A 21,430-nucleotide genomic window follows, 5' to 3' on the forward strand; every position below is an offset into this window, starting at 1 on the left:
TTTAAAAAAAGCACACTTTAGTCCCCTGGTCTAGGGCTATCACTGCCACTTAATAGACACAGATGAGTTCTCTTAGCAAAGCACAGCACCAAAACATTTCATCAGTCATACCAACAGTTCCCATAACATGTCTCATCCTCCTGCTATTATCTTCAATTTCAGACAATCTATAATTACAGAACCAATTCTAGAAAACACTGTTCTCAAAAATAATACTCATAATAATTAGCATTTACATTGAGTTTCACCACTTTTGAAGTATTTTTAGCAAAGCTCAAAGGTAATCTCACTCAATCTTCTTCAATGATAAAAATTCTTGATGTATGTAGATTTTGTTATACTTGAGGGAAATTCGAGTCATTTTTGTTTAGTTTAGGGGAGCAACGAGGTGGGATATACCTTTAAAGTGTACCCCAAATTCATCTTATTTGAAAATGTTGTGAAGAATAATTACACACACACACACCAACTGGCCCCTCAGTTAAACATTGTTTATGGATAATCACCAGCCTATGAACTGTAACTTGTTCTAAGAGTTCGCTATTTGCACGTTAATCCACTAGCCCTAAGAAAGAGGAAATGTAGTGTAGTGGAAAGTGTTAGGTCAAAACACTTCGCTGTGTGACCGACGCACCTGTCCTGCTTTCCTCACAGTTCTGTTATGAAGCTCAAATTAGACCCTTCTTGTAAAAGTTCCAAAATTATCTTCCTTTCTGAGAACAGCTATTTGTTGACTTTCAATTAAAAATACATTTAAAAAGTTTCAAACCATTCTTTATTTGGCACTGAAGCATACCAGATTGATTTTCTTGGGCCCTAGTTCCACAATATGTGAAAATGGTTTCAATTTAAAGTTATGAGGTTTTTTCTGTCCATTTTGATTGTGATTATGATCAGTCCTATAAACAATGAACAGCAACTATAGACACCCTGAGTATCCTCCCAAAACATGCACACTGCCTAATAGAGATGTATGCTCTCGTACATGGATAACATCAAAACACACATGACAAAGTCAGTTCAGCTCAATGATCTGAGTCTAATTTTAGAATGTAGAATGGTTCTATGAACTAATTTTAGTATAGCTTTTGATTAAGTTTTGGTGTTAATCACATTTCATAAGTGCATAATTAAAACTGTTAAAAATATGGCACACTATATAAGATTGGTTCATATCCTAAACCCTCAAACATACTCATTTTGACTTTTGCATTTATACCAATAATTGTCTTAGTGTTCTCTTACTAAAAGCAACTGAAAAGCAGGGACCTACTATGTGTTTCTGGGGAGATTTTATTTATTTGACGAGAGAGAGAGAGGAAGAGCACACTCTGGGAAGATTTCTCTAGAACGAGTGCCAAAGAGAAGCAAAGCCATCACTGTTAACCCCGCAGGTAGAGGTCTATGCTAAATACTGTCACCCCTCTACATGACAGAGGGTGTGACTGTGCAGGTTTCTGCCCCACACTATGTAATCATTACTTTCTTAGGATAGGTAATTTCCTAGTTATTTCAATGAGACAAAATCACAATACCAAAGAATCCAGAAGGCATTGTTTTGGAGCATGTAGCCTATGACACGATATGACAACTATGTTGGGAGAACTGAGGATTCTGTTTTAACAACTAAGTTTAACATACTTTATAAATGGGAAAAAAAGTATGCTCCTAGAAATTATGTAGGGTCATGATTCCAGACTTTCTTTCCAAACTTCAGTTTCTGGCAGTTTGAGAGAGACAGTGTTCTATGCTCACACAGTGGTTCCTCTCCCTGCTTCAAGGCCACAGCCTTCTTTTCCTAGACTGCCTTGCAGTGCGCTGGGGAATGTCACTGTGTTCCCACCAAAGGTGATAGAGGACACAGCCAGGCCTGGCCTTTAAAAACATGCAGTGCCACTTTCTGGCTATCTTTTCCCCAGATTCCACAATTTCTTCCAGTTGGCTTAGATATAAAATGGAGGATGCTGCCCAAACCAGACCAGATATTCCACTGATGAGAAAAAAACCTCAAAAACCTAATCTCAGATAAGCCTCTGAGATTGGGGGTTAATTACTCCTGTAACATAGGCAGAGTAAGACCAGACTTACAGAGGCAGTGTGACAAATTAGTACCCTGACCAACTTAAAACAATAAAAAGTGCTAGAAAAAAGTTAAAGAAATCTTTTTAAAGGCATCAAACATCTGTTTTTGTTTTTTTAAGGATACTCAGAAGCCAAAAACTAAGGTCTGACTGAAAAAGAAAACCAAATCTAACTTTCACCTTTGAAATATTTGTTTACCAAAGCAGATGAACTTGAGCTTTGATTTCCAAGGCATCCAAGTATGGAAGGTCATCAGGAGACAAGGCCCAAGGCCTGCCAATGCTGGGAGTGTAAAAGGAGACTGCACCATATAAAGCAGAGACTTTCAGTGTAAATGAATATAAATAACACTCCACTGGACCACTAGGAAAACTGCCCAACCAAGCCCTGGTACTCTGTAGCTGAGAAGAGGGGGCAAGTCTCCCCTGAGCACCTGTAACCTAGCAGAACTGCTAGAATTCACAACACCTAGATGGTCAAAAAGTCTCCATAGATGTCCTAGGTTGTTAATGGCTACAAATAACTGGGCTAGGAGTCTGCTCTAAATTCTCCATGGACTCACTTTTAACTCACACTTCAAATAATTCTCACAGGTGAAGTTCCCAGAAATATAAGGTCATGGCCAAAAATCATAACACACAGAAGGAATCAAGGTTACAAAATATAAAAGTGAAAGTGAATACAAGACAGTGGACTTATAAAGACCACAGGTATTAGAATTACTCTCGACAATAAAGTATGACAATTATGTTTTAAAGAAAGGGTCTTGAAAAAGTGAGTAGAGGACAAGCATATAAGAAAGAAGAATCACAGCAGGAATTTAAAACTCTGTGGATGGTTTTAGCAGCAAAATAGACATGGCTAAAGCAGAAGAGTGGTACAGAATACAGGTGATGAGCTTCAGAATGCAGCCCGGGGAGGTTAAAGCATACAAAATGTGAAAGAGAAGTTCTGAGATACACATGATACAACGAGAATCTTAATTACAGTTAATTGGAGTCGCCAAGGAAGAGAGAAGATTGGTACTGAGACAATATTTGAAAAACTAATGGCTGAGTTTTCCAAACGGACGACAGACAGCAACCTGTAGATGGAGGAAATCCAGTGAATCCCTGGCTGAAGGCATCTTAGGAAGTCCACAATTATGCACATTACAACGATAGTACAGAACACCAAACACACTGAACAATTCTTAAGGGCAAAAGTCATTTTTTCAGACATGGCTTTTTCTATCAGTTAACCTTCCCTTTTTTACTTTTTAAAAATTATTGTACTGCAGCTTCAACTAGTAATCTATTAACTAGAATATCTACCTACAGTCAAGTTACAGGTGACTACTTTAGCAATCACACTATCAGCTCAATATTATATAATAAAGCTCAATGATTTATAATAGTAGAAAGTTTCACGCTTCAGAAATTGTTAGGAGATTAACAGGTATTTAACAAACACATAATTAGAAATCTAAGAAGCATAGCTGCTCATGTCATATCACTAAGTGAAATATTTTAATGACTTCCCATTACCTACGGCAAAAACATCCATACTCCACAGTGCAGAATTCAAGGCTCTTCATGATCTAAGTAGTTTTCTAGTCTTATCTTCCTGGCATTTTCCAAACTGCAGATCCGAAGACATGCCCTACGCTAGTACCTTTCTTTAGTGGCTCCTTCCACCTTGTGTGGCTTCCTCCCCATCTCCCACAGCCAACATCCACTCACCCTTGAAGGTCCTGCTCCAATGTAGCCTCAAGAGAATGAAAACCAGGGATTTTGTCTCTTTAGTTGGCTGCCAAATACCTGGGTAAGTAAATGCCTGGTGTGTATGGCAGGTAACCGATAAATATTTGTTGAATTAACTGAGTGAATAAAATGTGAGTGCCTCTGAGTGGACTTTCCTTACTATACTTATGACCAAATCATATCTTTCATCTCATTTATGTACCAATCTTTTAACGGTGCTTTACGTTTATGTTTTTATAAATGACTTCTTCGCTAGAGAGCAAAGCTCACATAACTAGTTCTCTTAGTCCTCAACTGCCTAGCAGTGGAATAAATAGCAGACACTCCATAATGGTTGTTGACTAAATAAATGGACATTATTGAGTTTGAAAACGGAATTCTTCAGCTCCCTTTTCACATCTCATAGGAAGTGTTCCAGAAAACAACAAAGCTAGGCAATGCAAAGAGCCAGGAAAAAAAAAATGCAAAGCTGGCTGAACAACAGGGAGCATGCATTGTACCTATATTAACCAAACAACAATTTTTAGGTAATGACATGCTACAGATGGTGGATAGCAGATGGGCAGAAGCAATGCTGTAAGCAGTACATTACAATGAGAGGCAAAAAAGAACAATTGTCCACTATCTTTTAAAAATGTTACCAAATGATTATTTTTGTAGAGGAACTCACTGATCAACCTTATAAAACTTATTTAATAAGAATTCTGTTCTAAGTACTATGTTGATAGAAAATTTCCTCGATATTCATCATGGGAAGTGAATGATATAATCATTAGAATTTATTCCGAGGCAGTGAAATTAATAAGCAGGCAACTTATGAAGAGTAAAAGCTAAAGATTTTCTTTTCAGTGCTTAACAAAATCAAATCCAGTTTCCAATTATAATGACAACACTGAAAATATATGAGAATTCCATTTGAAATATTTGCCAAGCTTTGTGTTTCCTCTGTTGAGATTTTTCTCAAGTGGCATTCACATTCAGCTGTTCAAAATGCAAAAGTGTTAAATTTAATTCTTAATCAATTTAATTAAAAGTTACAAGCAAAATGAAAACTTTGAGGCGTCTCCTGTACATTTTTGCTGTTCCATGCTCTGAGGCAGTAGACCAGGGTAAACACAAGTAGGTAAACATGGTCAATTTCACTCATGTGTCAACTTCGAAGACACACAGTAGGCTCATGTTTTCTGCAAGTCTACTCAAATGTTAAAAGTTCTGTGGAAGCAAAGTGCTGACATTATATTTATTCTTCACTTACTGGCTGAAGCAGGTAGATGAGAGATTCCTCTTGGATTATTATAACTGGCACAGGAGTGATGCACGTAGCTTGGAACAGGGTGCTCACAGATGCCATAATCTGGTCAAAACGCCCACCAAGACCTCCCAAGGTCACAATTACATCCACCTAAGCAAGGCAAAACAAAACTGAAAGTCACATACTTAAAGTATTTTCAATAATTAAATAGCATCTAACAATGAAAAAGAGCTTTCAATACTATTTTATGTGATAAGCCATAGAGAAATGGTAGATATCACTTCTCTTGTTCAGATGAAGGAATGAAGTTACTTGTTTAAAGTCACATAATTGGTGAGTAGCAGTCACATTTCGAGACCAACTCTTTCAAGTACAAATTCTATGTTTTTCCCATCTGCCTGTTAACCTGGAAAACTAGTCAACTCTTCCTTTACAGCTGTTTATGTGTTCCTTCCATTTGGAATCATCCCTGATTTCGCACCTGGTGCCTCTCCCGTCCATCCCCATAGCATACCCGTAGTCTCTTCTTATAACACACAGGTTGTTGCCCCACTAGAATTCAAGTATCTTTTTACTGAACCTAGCAATGTTGCCTAAACTCTCAGGGCTTCATTTTTATGTTCACGTGCAAAAATTGGATAGTATTTGCCAATTGATAAGGTTGTTACAGGGTTTAAATGAGGTAAGTAGAGGAGTTAAGTGTAAAGCATTCAGAACATGTTCACGACATAGTGATTGTTTAAAAAATATTAGCCATTATTCTCTTGCCATTGGCAACGATGTGGATGGAACTAGAGGGTATTATGCTAAGCGAAGTAAGTCAGTCAGAAAAAGATACCATATGATTTCACTCATATGTGTAACTTAAGAAACAAAACAGACGAACACAGGGAAAGTGAAAGAAAAATAAGATGAAAACAGAAGGCGGCAAACCATAAGAGGCTCCTAACTCTAGGAAACAAACTGAGGGTTCCAGATATTTTTATGCCAATACAGCTTTATATTATTTTCCCTTCTTTAAAACAGATGAGGATTGCTGGCGGGGAGATGGGTAGGGGGATGGGGTAACTGGGTGATGGGTATTAAGGAGGGCAGTTGATGTGGTGAGTACTGGGTGTTATATACAACTGATGAGTCACTAAATTCTACCCCTGAAACTAATAATACAGTATATGTTAACAAAAATGGAATTTAAATAAAAATTTAACAAATAATAAAAAATATTAGCTCTTATTCTATTGCCGTATTATTTTTGGTATTATTATAGTTATATATTTTTAACATTTTTTGTTATTATTACCTATACTTTGATATGTTATTTTCCTACTTAACACTTTCAAGACAGCATTTCCTGTAACTAAAGTATAATTTATTTAAATGTTCCCCTGTTGTTGAAAATATATTTCCAGGATATTAACATATAAAATTACTTTGCTGCTTTCTTTCTATATAAGACAAAGGGTAAAGGTGGGCTGTGGGGAAGTGAAAGGGAGTAAAGTAACCTTCTCCTGCAAAAAGCAGCTGACAATGGGCTTGAGAACAGGACACGACGCATTGCCTCCTCCCTTGACCCTATGCACCTTCTTCTACTCATCCTAATCTCATAATGCATCAACACAGTCAAAGCGGATATAGTCATTGTGGAAGAGGAAGGCTTGAAGAGCTTAATTAAAATATTACAAGAAAACCTTACGAACAATAAAAACGGACTGCAATAATAATCACTACATCTGGAATAAAATAGATATTGTTTAAAAACAGGGAGCATGTGGTTTAGGTTTTTAAAATAGTTCATGAAAAAAAACCTTAAATAACATTCAGTCCATAAAGATGCCATGATTTTAAAAGAATACCACGTTAACCAAGCACCCCACTCTTAGAGGAACAGTAAGCATAAGAAGTCCATGAGGCCAAAGGTTGTGTTTCTCTGGTCCCATTGTTAGAGCCCTGGTCTCTGAACAGTGCCTAACACATCGAAGACAGCCAAGTGTTTGATGGAAGAGTAAGTGAAGACACTGCAAGAAATGACACACCGCCTAAGGAAGAAATAGCTTAACTGCTATATTGTGGGAATATGTAAATCAGAATGGGGTCCCATAAAAACACAAAAGGTAAATTACACAGAAGAACCAAGATATTTGAAATGAGTTTTCTGTTTCTGACTTCATCAGAAGTAGGGAGAACAGGAATTTTTACTTTGGATAAGATGTTTCATGCCAAACCTGTGTGGTGTGCCTGTCTTAGGATACTAGTTTTGGAGATCTTTCAAGGACCCAAAGCATTAGATTTGGGGTCCAGGAAGAGCACGCACCCTGGGAAGCATGTATTACTCTGAATACATAGGCAAAGACAAGGACATCTGTTAACCCTCTGAGGAAGAGGGTAACTTGTAAGCAGTTAGGCTTAGACCTGCCGAGGAGACTGCTTCTGTTTGGGGTATCAGGTCAGGGAAATGGCTAGGATTTATTAGTAAAGCCACTCCAGACCAGTGGGGAATCGGCCCAGAAATTATATACCACCTCGGAAAGACTAGAGAGAATCTGCTCTAAACTGAAGAAAAAGACATTCAAAGAAGTTATATATGAAATCTAGCGAAACTGCTAAGGCTCCAGTAAAAAGCACATGGCACCTTTTTTTTTTTTTTTTAAAGATTTTATTTATTTATTTGAGACAGAGAGAATGAGAGACAGAGAGCATGAGAGGGAGGAGGGTCAGAGGGAGAAGCAGACTCCCTGCCGAGCAGGGAGCCCGATGCGGGACTCGATCCCAGGACTCCAGGATCATGACCTGAGCTGAAGGCAGTCGCTTAACCAACTGAGCCACCCAGGCACCCCACATGGCATCTTCTTACGCACATAATCCTAAATTCACATCAGAAGCAAGGCTGGTGAGAGTTTATTCACTATGCAGATTCCGGAACCCCTTTTTAGGTTCTCAATTTTTCATTACTATACTCTAAGCCTTGAGGGATCCCATAACCTTTAAGGCTGAAATTTAACCCCCTCTTCTGCACTGGGGCATCATGATGAATAAGCGGTATCTGTAGATCAGTGACTGAATTTTTCAGAATAAAGAAGCCGCAAGATTACTTCTCATCACTACTCATTCTCCCTACAGGAAGTATTTAGCAAGACTGATTAAAAACATTAGAGGATCAATGGGGGCTGCAGGCAGGGCAGGGGAGGGTCAGCCTGAGAGGTTTCTGCAGTTCTCTGGCTCTGGCTGTAAGTAGGGCGTCAGGTGTTCACAGAGAGAGACGAGACAGTGATACCACCCCTACATATTTACATGGGTTTTGCAAGGCTACAGTTATGTCTTTAGGACTACAATGCCACTAGGACAGTGTTCAATCTGAAACAGACCATTTGCAGACTGCCCAGGGTGACTCTTCTGTGTGGATCCAAAGCCTTTTGCATTTATTTCTAATTTCACCCAGTGTGTGGTAAGTTTTTAAAACTTTGTATTTCCTGAGGCTTCAACATCTTCAGACAGTCCGTGAGCCCCTGGCCCAGGTGAACAGGTGCACAGGGTGATAAGGCTGGTCCCTGCCACAAGTTTCCCCTTCTTGCCCTCCAGACTGTGACCTAGTGACATTCCAACAGACCAATGAAATCCTCTCAAGCCTTTGCTTGTCTACCCACCCTGACTCCCAATAAAGCACTTCCCATGGGGCCTCGCTCTATCTCCCAGCTCCCGACCTGTTTGAGCCTGCTTGCTGGGCACTCCTCCCATGCAGCCCCCAGCATGGCACACCATGCCTTCCTTTCTAGGACCTGTATGTATAACAAGGCCTTTAATTTCAGATGTCTGTGTCTGCATCAGACAAAATTCCCAATTTAAGTAACATAAGTATTCTTTACAATATACCCAGTCACACTTTGTTATAACTGTTGATATACTTGAGTATCTCTCCTTCTAGAAGAGGCCCATGTATCCCAGATGCTAGCTGCAGTGTTCGCAACAGAACAGACAACAAGTATTTACTGAGCTTCCCCTAAGCATATAAAAACTCAGGAAAAACTGAATAAATAACCGGAGAGGCAAGAAGCTATTTGTTAGGCTGAGTTAACATCATCTCATTCCTACAAGAGTACTTCCCTACTTAACAAAGGTTCAAATAGTCTGTGGCTTTTGAAAAAAGTAACTTATTTCATATGTGTTAGTTCTGGCAATATTTATGGATCGTTTACCATGTGTTAGGTGCTATTCTAAACACTTATGACATATCAGTAAAGAAGACAAAAACCCCTGCCTTCATGGTGTTGACGTTCAAATGGAGGATAATACACAATTGACAGACATACAAGTAAGTCTGTTAGTTAGGATGTGAAATGCTGGTAAGTGTTAAAATTGGGAGAGTAACAGAGCAGGAGAGGGGAGACCAAAAATGACAGGTTGGGAACATGCTTCCACTTTAAATAGGAGCTAGGTGATGGGTATTAGGGAGGGCACGTACTTCATCGAGCACTGGGTGTTATACACAAACAATGAATCATGGAACACTACATCAAAAACTAATGATGTACTGTATGGTGATTAACATAATAAAATTTTAAAAATAAATAGATAGACAGATAGATAGATAGATAGATAGATAGATAGATAGGCGCTAGGGCAGACTACATTGCAAAAATACTAGAGTAGCACAAAGACCCAGAAGAGATGAGAGAGGTGGCCATGTGTGCGGATACCTGGAGCAGGTTCTTCAGACAGCAGACTGACTATGTTAAGGCCCTGAAGCAGTGACATGGCCCCAGGCATTTTCAAAGAGTATCAGGAGGCTAGCTGCTAAAATTAAATGAGAAATTAGTGGGAGAAATCAGAGTAAACTGTAAGTATTAAATTCATAGAGACTCGTTAAGCCACAGTCCCCGACTTTTACAGGCATTAAATGGGGAGCCGTTATGAGCAGAGGAAGGACATGATCTATGTATTTCCAAAAGTTAGTATGTGTCCAGAATTTCTCCACTTCTCAATACCCACAACCTCATCACAACTATGGCTCAAGCCACCAAAATCACCAGGGGGTGTAAGCCAGCATTACATCACACAAGAAGTGGCACATAACAGGTGTCCAGTAAGTATTTTTTTGAATAAATGAAAAAATGAAACAGGGATTGGAGGAGAGTAAAAGATCACGGTCAATGGATCAGAGTACTGGTTGAGCTGAAGAACTGCTGGAGTCAGGCTACAAAAAAGTGAGTCAAATAGATAAAACAGAGGTTATGGAGGGCTTATAAAACTTGCTATCAACAAGGTCTAGGTGTGTTCACTGAACTGAGTAATTTAGTTAAAAAAGTAAATAAGATAACCAGAGGGGATAAGTTTAAGGAAACAAGAGGTCTGTGTATTGGAAGGTTCATTCAAGTGTATACAAAATTTACCATGAGTCAAGACAGTACTGCTGAAAAAAGTATTAGTGACCTTTGGTGACCTAGAAGTTTACTTGATCAAGACAGGAGGGGAAATGACCAAGACTGTCATGATGAGGACTGCAGCAATGAGTGATTGAGTTGCCATGAGGTTGAGAACTAAAGTTTTTAGGGCAAAAGAAGAAAGGAATAAAACAGCACTGTCTAATGTAAATATAAGGGGATACATATGGGCAATTTTAAATGCTCAAGAACTACATTTTAAAAGTTTTTAAAAAGAGGTAAAATTAATTTTAAAATATATTTTAATGCATTACATCTAAATATATATTTTAAGATGTAATCTGTATTAAAAATACTGAGATGTTAGGAAAACTGGACAATCACATGCAGAAGAATAAAATTGGACCCTTATCTTATACCACTCACAAAAATTAACTCAAAATAAATTGAAGACTTAAACATAAGACTTGAAACTATAAAACCTCTAGAAGAAAACATAGGGAAAAAGACCCTTGACATTGGTCTTGTCAACCATTTTTTAGAGATGACACTAAAAGCACAAGCAACAAAAGCAAAAATTAAAAAGTGAGACTGCACCAAACTAAAAAGCTTCTACACAGCAAAATAAACAATCAACAAGAGGAAAAGGCAGTTTTTGTTATAGAAGAAAATATTTGCAAATCATCTATCTGATGAGAAATTAATATCCAAAATGTATAAAAGGAACTCATATAATTCAATAGCAAAAACCCATCAACCTGATTAAAAAATGGGCAGAGGAGCTTACTAGCCACTTTCTAAAGATGTACAAATGGCCATCAGGTACATGAAAAGATGCCAAACATCATTAATCATCAGAGAAATGTAAATTAGTTCTATTATTCAGCCACGAGAAAAAAGGAAATCCTACCAGTAAGAACTACATGGATGGACCATGAAAGCATTATGCTAAATGAACTAAATCAGACAAAGAAAGACAAATATCGTATGATCTCTTATATGGAATCTAAAAAAAGCCAAACTCGCAGAAACAGAGAGTAGAATGATGGTTGCCAGACGCTGGTGGTGGGAAAAAGAAAGATGTTAGTCACAGGGTACAAAACCCCCAGTTATCAGATGAGTAAGTTCTGGGATCTAATACAGCATGGTGACCAAAGTTACCAATATTGTATTATATACTTGAAAGGTGTTAAGACAGTAAATCTTAAATGTTCTTACCATACCCAAAAGTCAAAATAAAACAAAAGGTAATTATGTGAGGTGATAGAGGTATTCATTAACTCTATTAATACATTTGTGTATCAAATCATGTTGTATGCCTTAAATTTATACAAAGTTATATATCAGTTATATCTCAATAAAGCTGGTAACAATAAGGAGATATTTTACATTTTTTCAAACCTGGTCTCCAAAACTGTCAATGTACTTTACACTAATAACATGTCTCAATTTGAATCAGCTACATTTCACGTACTCAAGTGATGAATGGCTAGAGTTTTGGACAGGACAAATCAAAAAACGGCAAACAGCAGTGAAGACACCTACCTCTAACTTCCAGAGCCCATTCTAGAAAAAGTAGTGGGAGAAACAAAACAAAACGAAACAACAGCACCACTAGGACTACAGAGAATTGCCGTCCTTAGGGAAAAGCCCAATTTATGCTGGAGTTAGACATAAAGACCCTGCACGCACAGGAGATTTTGGTGAGAATGAACCATGAATTTCAGAGGGCACTAGCAGGCAGGGCATACATGGTCTAGGGCAAGTCATTTTTTTTTTTTTAACATGCCTACTATTCTCTAAAGAATGCCAGTCTCAGAGGCTAACATGTTTTCTCCTGATTGTGATGTACCAAGGACTCAATATTTGTAATTCTAAAGAAGTGTTACAATCTTAATAGCCCCATGAAAAAACATTTTAAATATTGTATTATATTGTATTTGTGCACATATACACACAAGTAACCAACACATGCCTATTAGGCCATATTCTATAATATATAAAATGTATATATAAAATGTAAAATGTAAAAAATCAACTTCTGTTTTCTATCTATTTCCTACAAAAAAAGTTGGATCAAGATAGAGCAAAAACTATAAACTGACCCAAAAATCAGCAATGTCAAAATGTTTTAATAAGCCTATAAAGAAATTCCAGAGATTGATATAAAGTAAAATGAGACACCAAGGAAATTAAAGACCACAGATTTCACGGTATCAGAAGATAACTCTACTTACAAACACAGAATATACCTAGCTGAATGGCAGCTTGTGAAAATATGACTAGAGGGATCCCATTTAAATTTCAACCAAGCTCACTGAGTCACAGTTTAATGTAAGCCTGTTTGGGTGAGAAAGAAATAATGCCTCTTGCAATGGCAAGATAATGAGTCTTCCATTCACAGATGAGAAATCTAAGAAAATTCAGAGTTAAGGGTGTGATTAGTGTAAGCATTTTCAAAGGATGCCTACCTCCACTTTCTAAAAAAAAATGACTTTGTTTGAACAGAGTATTTTTTCCAACTTTGTCAAATTGTAAATATGTTATTAAGAAATGTCATAAACGTGTTTATACAAAACTTGTTTTTGAACCTGTTAAAGTTAAAAAAAAAAGAGAGAGAGAGGAGGAAGGGACCTATTTATATCACTGAAAAGTGATTGATGTATCCAAGCTTGTCTGCATTTGAGAGAAAAACTACAAAGGCACTGATACGGATCTATACTAAGACTCCTAACTGCTATAAACCATAATCCCCTGGTAAAAGTTTTAGCATAAAAGCCCAGGCAGCCCACACTCTCACTGACCATGGGGCACTTACTATGCCCTGTGCCTCTCTAGAGAGCTCAGCAGAAGGGACTCCAACCTCCTTGTGCAGACTGGAAGGCACTCTTGCTGGTAGAGGTCCTGGACACACTGGCTCCAAGTCAGCGGAGGGGGCGGCCAGGAGAGACTGACCTGTCCCAGTAAGGTTGTGTGTGTGTGTGTGTGTGTGTGTGTGTGTGTGTGTGTGGTCCCCTCCGTACTGGTTCATTCTCTGTTATCGTGCATGTACTTTCAGTATTGCCTACCCTTTGACATCCCAAACCTATGAGCTTTACCTTTCACCCTAAATACTCAGAATGAAACACTCCCCTCACTCCAGATAGCTTTTAATTTGTCTTGCTCAAGGAGAGTGGACCGTGGAGAAGGTTCGCTCCCAAGGGGCTTCTCATGGGTCCCATCAGACTTCAACTACAGCATCACTGACAACATATCAGGATAATCTGCTTAACAAAAGCATCTTCTCCAAAGGCCACACATTCTTAAGAGTCAGAAACTGTCTCATTCAGTATGCACTTTTCAACCTACAATACTTAGCAGAATACCTGGATACACATAAAGGACTTTTGTCAGCTGAATGATTAGCTAAACGGTTACAGTTTCACTCTGTAACTCTTTGGCAAACAAGACCAAATCATTATCAAGTATAGACTTTGTCTATTTTTATGGTCCCTATTCCTTTCTCAAATTCTTTTTTTTTTTTTTAAAGATTTTATTTATTTATTTGAGAGAGAGAATGAGACAGAGAGACAGAGCATGAGACGGGGGAGGGTGAGGGAGAAGCAGACCCCCCGCCGAGCAGGGAGCCCGATGCGGGACTCGATCCCGGGACTCCAGGATCATGACCCGAGCCGAAGGCAGTCGCTTAACCAACTGAGCCACCCAGGCACCCCCCTTTCTCAAATTCTTGATGGGGAAAATGCCTAAAGAGTTATTCTTCAAAGCATCCTGTAATCGGTTCTTTTATTTGTGTCATTGTAACTTCTGTCCTTTAATTCAGCTTGCATACAACCATTATGCTGTTTCTCAAAATTATCTTATGGTTTTCCATTCAAAATTCTTTAGTGGATTACCATCACCTGTAGATCAAAATTCAAATTCCTCGTCTAGAGATTAAAGATGCTCCATATATGAACCACAATCAATCTAACTGACAAATGCCACAAACAGTTCTCATCTTCAGAGTTCTTTCTGCACACAGTGTTTGAATTTTTCTTTGTTGGCTCTCAGACTTGCCATGAAGAATGCCTGAAGCACTTTAATGTCAGGTACCCTGGTCATGAGAGAGTAAAGGACAATGAGTTCATTCCCATAATAATGCAATACTCTTTTGGTTGGCCCCAGACAAAGCTTTGAATTTTTTTAGTTAAACATTTCCAGTCTGATTTTAGTAGTAGTTCTGTCTTTCCTCACAGATCTGTCCTGAGTACTAATATATCCTTTATTAACTGGACTATAGGTTCAAGCCATTATCAATGAGATCCCTGGGGATGAGACATCTTTTCCATATAAACAAAACAACACGGTGATATATACAAAAAATGTGGAAATGCATTATTTTTCCTTCCCAAGTAAATACACCAAGGGATGGCAAGAGCTAATTTGCATGTGTTCACATTTTTCTGTATCAGGAAGTGAGTGCCAAGGAGAGTTGGATAGAATAAATAAACACACTAATGGATTTTTTTACATGATTTTATTCTATTATCTCTGCTGAAAATTAAACTCTTTGAAGAGTCAGGAATATATTTATGAGTAAGTAAAATTACATAAAGTCACAGTTTGTATAAATAAGTACATGGATATTATAAGTCTACTGGAGGTAATTATGGTCTCCAAACCTCTCACATTATCAGGATATGAAGATATTTCTAGGGAAAAGGTATTCACAAAGGTGTTCCTTTTGAATTGTTGGGGTCCTGAGAAATGGAAAAATGTATTACTTGTGGTTTAGAATAGCCAGAATACCTCACATAGCATCTTCAACACAGTTGGTATTTAGTGTAAAATAAAAAATCAAAAGATCATTTATAGCATATTCAGAAAGAATCAGCTATTTGGAAGTAGAGTTTGAAAGGCTATTACAATTTGCATTATATGATTTTGTCCACAGAAGCTAAATGATTGCTCGGTAGAAGAATGAAAAAATTCCATTCTGCGTTCTTGAGCCTCCTGTTTAACACAGACCAGATACTTTTCACTCTGGCTAAAAACTCTCTAACATACATGTTTCCCTGTAGAAGCTGAATATTTGAAAGAGCACTAAGCAGTCATTCTTCCCATTCTGTGGAAACTGGGACATGAACCTGTACCTACTTTCTTTAGTCATTTTCACCTACTGAGCGAGGTGAGAAGAGACAGGTAATTGTCCAAACCTTTCTGCAAACAGACTGACTTTGGTAAAAAATGCTTTGTTCCCAGATGATGAGTACTTCTGCACTGGCAGATCATTTCTTAATAGCAATTATCCTCTCTTGCATCATCAGGATTCGTTTTTACACAACAATATTTCTTGCTTTGCTTCAACCATAAAAGAAGTCTTCGCTGCATATTCTTGTCCAAAGTGATAAATGAAACTCTTGGTTTCCATGTCTAGATGGATTGGATTTAGCTATTTGCAGTACTTTGAGTGCATTATTGTCCCAAAGTTTAGTGGTATAAAACTCTCTTCATTTTTTATTGACCAGTTTAAAATAGGTGGCTATCAGACTTGCTGTCATGCCATCCTTAGGTTTTGCAATCTGGAGCAATATAAATAGTTTATATTAGTTATTCCCTTCCCACCTTCTGGGAGAATAGAGAACATTCTGACTGCAAATTCTGCACTTGGTCATTAACACTCTGGTTTCTAGATATGCATTTGACCATTTTATAATGCCAAATGAGAATGTTAAAATTGTTACTGCAGTGACATTAATTACTTAAAGCTTAATTTTTTGCAAAGTGAGTAAGTGTACTTTACCTAATACATGTACACAAAATAGCTGATCATCTCATCATCCTCTGCTTCACCTTAATGTTATAAGCAATGCTATTATTTACATTTTGCAAAATGTATTCCATATCCGACAGCATCATAGTAAACTGAGTGTAATTTGTGATAAAACATTTAATAATTTTCTTTCTGAAATAATTTATTTATATGAATGCTTTAAAGAATCAGAATATTTAGTGTCTATTTTATAAGCATCTAAAATCTCTAGTAGAGGGGCACCTGGGTGGCTCAGTCGGTTAAGTGGCTGCCTTTGGCTCAGGTCATGGTCCCGGGATCCTGGGATCAAGCCCCACATCGGGCTTCTTCCTCGGCGGGGAGCCTGCTTCTCCCTCTCCCTCTGCCTGCCGCTCCCCTGCTTGTGCTCTCCCTCTATCTCTATCAAATAAATAAATAAAATCTTAAAAAAAATAAAACAAAAATAAAATCTCTAGTAGAGGGGCACCTGGGTGGCTCAGTTGTTAAGCGTCTGCCTTCGGCTCGGGTCATGATCCCAGGGTCCTGGGATCGAGCCCCACATCGGGCTCCCTGCTCCGCGGGAGGCCTGCTTCTCCCTCTCCCACTCCCCCTGCTTGTGTTCCCTCTCTCGCTGTGTCTCTCTCTGTCAAATAGATGAATAAAATCTTTAAAATAAAATAAAATCTCTAGTAGAAATGGATGAGAAGACAGAATTAAAATGTAATCAGTGTACTTTGCATTCAGATATTCCTATTTCCTAAAGTGTTTCAAAATATCTCGATCCAGTTGTTTGTATTGGAAATTACATAAATTAATATACATGTTGAAGGGGAAGGTACACTGTGGATCCAGGAAAGGTGCTGAAATCACCTGACTTCTACTCAGCCATCTGGATTTTAGTATGCCACTTGCCATTATGGACAAGCACGCTGACCGTGGAATGCTAAGCAGAACTGCTCTGGGAAAGCAGACAGTCATGGGAACAGAATGACATTTTCTACTTCTGGCTACTAAGAGAGGAGAAGAATGGAAAGTGAATACTATACAAATTGCAACTTCTCTGCTGATTTAAATGAGACTTCCTGAGATACTTACGCTCATCACCTAACACAAAGAAGAACGTATTTCTATGTATACATTTCTCTTCTCCTGATCACTTAATTAACTACCACTGAAAATACACTGATCTCATATGTACATCCCTGAGATTAGCAGTAACGTCCTTTTTGTTCTTCAGTCATTACTTAAACTATATGCAAATCATTTCTTACAAATACAGTTATTTTTACTATTGTGGACAATCACAATTATGGATGTAGGTATGACCACAAATGTCTCACTAAGGGATTTACAGAATAAGGAGAAATTTTTGAATCTACCATGCAATTTCAGGATATTCCATTATATGTGCGTTATTCTTACAGAAGTCCTCAAGACATTGTTTCCTCCTCCTCTATCTGCAGATTCTGCAACTTCCGCAGTGCAGTAATTCAAAATAAAATAGTCCTTTTCATGTAAGGTCAGCATGTCTTCTGCAGAGGAGCATCATACCAACCATATCTGCAATTCTCTGCATTAATAAGAAATTTTATCTGGCAAGTGAGTCATCCAACTGATATTCCTGGTAAGCAAATAAACTTAACCCTTGTCCCGGGGCCTAAAAAGCACACTTCTCCTCTGGCAGGGATGGATTAGGCTGCCACAGCCGCCAAGGCAGTAAGCTTTTTATATCCATAGCAACAGCTCCCGAGTCACTACAAAGCACTGGGTCTATCTATTTTCTCTTGTTACACAGCACTATAAAAAAGATTGCTGGTCTCTGAGAAGAAGGGAAAACAGAGATGTGCATTTCTCGTTTGAAGGCTTCTCCAAAATGATCTAGGAAACAGCCTGCTTCTTCGCTCAATGCCCAGAATACCTTCCTTCCCCTCCCTTCCTTCCTTGTCTGATACTTAACTTGCACAGCACCTGTTCCAGAACCTGGATATGTAAGTGGTTACTCTGGCATTTGACAAAGAAAACAATGCTGGTTATACACTAAAAAAACAAGAGGTGTTTTGTGGAGACATACTTAAGTATAGCTGAATTTGTCTATATGTATACATGTGTTACTTTCTAGAAATCATAAAAATTATTAAGTTTACAACATTGCTTTGAGGTAGATGGGCATGGGTAGAGAAAGTTGTCATCTAAGTCTTACAAGGACTCAGCTATCCAGCAGATGTTGGAATTGAATGGTACTGCTTTCAGTATGACTTCAAGGAAGTCGGCAAGATTTATCCTTATCAAGCTCACAATGGTAAAGGCTCATGAGACAATCGCTATGTATTTTCATTTTTTAGCTTTCAACTTTTACGAGTAACTTAGAACTTAGAAAAAGCAGCAGGTTCTAGAAGTAAAATATCAATTAATAACATGTAAAGAAGGCATTACATGTACCATTTTTAATTACATACAACACATATATCCTCCCCTACCCATAATATGAAGAGAAAAACCAAAAGTATAAAAGATTGAATAATAGCTCCATTTACTGACAAAGCCAAAAAATTTTCAATTATAATGGGATAAGAGCTGGAGCAGTAGAATAAGCCTCATTAAAGTATTTACTTAATAAAATTTACCAACATTTGATAAAAAGGGCTTGCTGAAAAAGGATTCTTCCATCTGTGCACATTCATTCATACAGTAAATATCTATGGAGTGCCCACCGTGAGCCAGGTGCTGTCGTAGGTCCTGGGAACGTGGCAGAGAATGAGCATGTACAATTACCTGCCCACATGATATTTACATTTCCATGAGTGGATATGTAACAGAAACAAACTTCCTAAATATATAGTATGTCAGACGGTGACAGATGTGATAGAGAAGACCCAGCAGACAAAGGGATGAGGACTGCTGAGCCAAAGAACGGGAGAGGAGGCAGGGTGAGGGGTGTTATTTAAAAAGTGAGGTCACGGAAGGCCTCATGGATATGCGCTGCAATTTCCTTCGAAAAACAACTATATTATTCCATTTTCCCCAATGAAAAGTTAAAGGGTAAAACAGAGAAGGGTTCTATATAAACAATTTACTAAAAACAAGTTGAATCTTTCCTGCAGTGGCACCTTACAGCATTCATTGTAGTCTGAGTTATTCTGTGGTTACATGTACATCTGTGTCCTCTATTAAACTGGAGCGTCGGGGCCATGAGCTTAGTCACCTAACCAAGCCTAACGACCGAGACAGGTACTATGCAAAAGTTTGTTAAAGCAATTGGAAGAAGATCCTCAGTAGCTTCAACAGTGTGTCTAAAGGGAGAAAGTCTGCCGTTGCAACTCTAAACATCCCTCAGTGAACGTCAGGCACACAAAGGCTACTGCAGGATTAGGGAAGTCAGAGCACACGTCCCATTTTCTTGCTGGCACCAAGGCAAGGTGCAAACAAGGTTAGCTGGGTTGTACAACTCACCTCCCTCCTGGATTCAATTACTAAACACACAGATACCATTCTCACCAGTTCCCTGGGAATGAGGAAAGTTGAAGACATCCCCTGGGAAACATTTCGGTTTCTTCTTACATACCTTGATATGTAAGAAGTCCTCCATTTATTTCAAGTTTTGAATATTAAGATAATTCTTGTGAAAGCAGAGTATGTCCAAAACAATGCTATGGTGAGTCCATGAACCTGGGATATAAACTCTAACTAGTTTAAGGGATTTCTAAAAACACTAATTCTAAAACCATATTAATCTATGAAATTTATTGTAAAATCAAAAGAGCACGATATATTTATATTGTAATGTATTTTGTGAAATACATAAAATGTATTTTATAAAATAAATATAATTAACACAATAACATATAAATTATGTATCTTCTATAATTAACAAAATACATTAAGTATATAAGTACATTATATAAAATATGTTGCAGATCACAAGACCTAAAGTATACAACAATATATGACTATTAATACTACTGCTGTTATATTTTTGTTAAGGATTTTATATGTGGAAGGCAATGAAGTGCTTTGCCTCATAACCTGCTGGTGTAAGTAGATTATTACTCTGATTTTATAGAAAGATCACTCTCTTACACCATACACAAAAATAAATTCAAAATGGATGAAAGACCTAAATGTGAGACAGGAAGTCATCAAAATCCTAGAGGAGAACACAGGCAGTAACCTCTTTGACCTCAGCCATACCAACTTCTTACTAGACACATGGTGGGAGGCAAGGAAAACAAAAGCAAAAATGAACTATTGGGACTTCATCAAGATAAAAAGCTTCTGCACAGTGAAGAAAGCAATCAACAAAACTAAAAGGCAACCTACAGAATGGGAGAAGATATTTGCAAATGGCATATGTGATAGAGGGTTAGTATCCACAGTCTATGAAGAACTTAAATTCAACAACCAAAAAACAAATAATCCAGTTAAGAAATGGGCAGCAGACATGAATACACATTTTTCCAAAGAAGACATACAAATGGCTAACAGACACATGAAAAGATGCTCAACATCACTCATCGTCAGGGAAATACAAGTCAAAACTACAGTAAGATACCACCTCATGCCTGTCAGAATGGCCAAAATTAACAACAGATGTTGGTGAGGATGTGGAGAAAGGAGAACCCTCCTACACTGTTGGTGGGAATGCAAACTGGTGCAGCCACTCTGAAAAACAGTATGGAAGTTCCTCAAAAAGTTAAAAATAGAACTACCCTGTGATCCAGCAATTGTGTTACTAGGTATTTACCCAAAGGATAAAACAATACAGATGCAAAGGGGCACATGCACCCCAATGTTTCTAATGTTTATAGCAGCATTATCAACAATAACCAAACTATGGAGAGAGCCCAAATGCCCATCGACTGATGAATGGAATAAGAAGATGGGGTGTGTGTGTGTGTGTGTGTGTGTATACATATATACACACACACACACACACACAATGGAATATTACTCAGCCATCAAAAAGAATGAAATTTTGCCATTTGCCACAAAATGGATGTAGCTAGAGTGTATTATGCTAAGTGAAATAAGTCAGAGAAATACAAATACCATATGATTTCACTCATGTAGAATTTAAGAAACGAAAGAGATGAATATAGGGGAAGGAAGTTAAAAAAAAAAAAGAGAAGGAGGCAAACAATAAAAGAATCTTCTTAACTACAGGAAACCAAGTGAGGATTGCTGGAGGGGAGGTGGGCCATGGTGGGTGTGG

The 21,430-nt window shown here is 37.9% G+C and overlaps 1 protein-coding gene across 5 annotated transcripts in view; it reads right to left on the reverse strand.

Moving 5' to 3' along the window:
• TPK1 (thiamin pyrophosphokinase 1) overlaps window positions 1-21,430 on the reverse strand; it is a 342,443-nt gene that overhangs the window by 139,146 nt on the left and 181,867 nt on the right. For all 5 annotated transcript variants that reach the window (XM_035021317.1, XM_035021313.1, XM_035021314.1 and 2 more), the window contains one exon: window positions 5,080-5,226. In XM_035021317.1, the coding sequence (XP_034877208.1) occupies window positions 5,080-5,226 (147 nt within the window). The remainder of the gene's footprint in view (window positions 1-5,079; window positions 5,227-21,430) is intronic.

The sequence above is a fragment of the Mirounga leonina genome, unplaced genomic scaffold, assembly GCF_011800145.1.
Source record: "Mirounga leonina isolate KUSES-001 unplaced genomic scaffold, KU_Mleo_1.0 Mir_174, whole genome shotgun sequence".
Classification (NCBI taxonomy): domain Eukaryota; kingdom Metazoa; phylum Chordata; class Mammalia; order Carnivora; family Phocidae; genus Mirounga; species Mirounga leonina.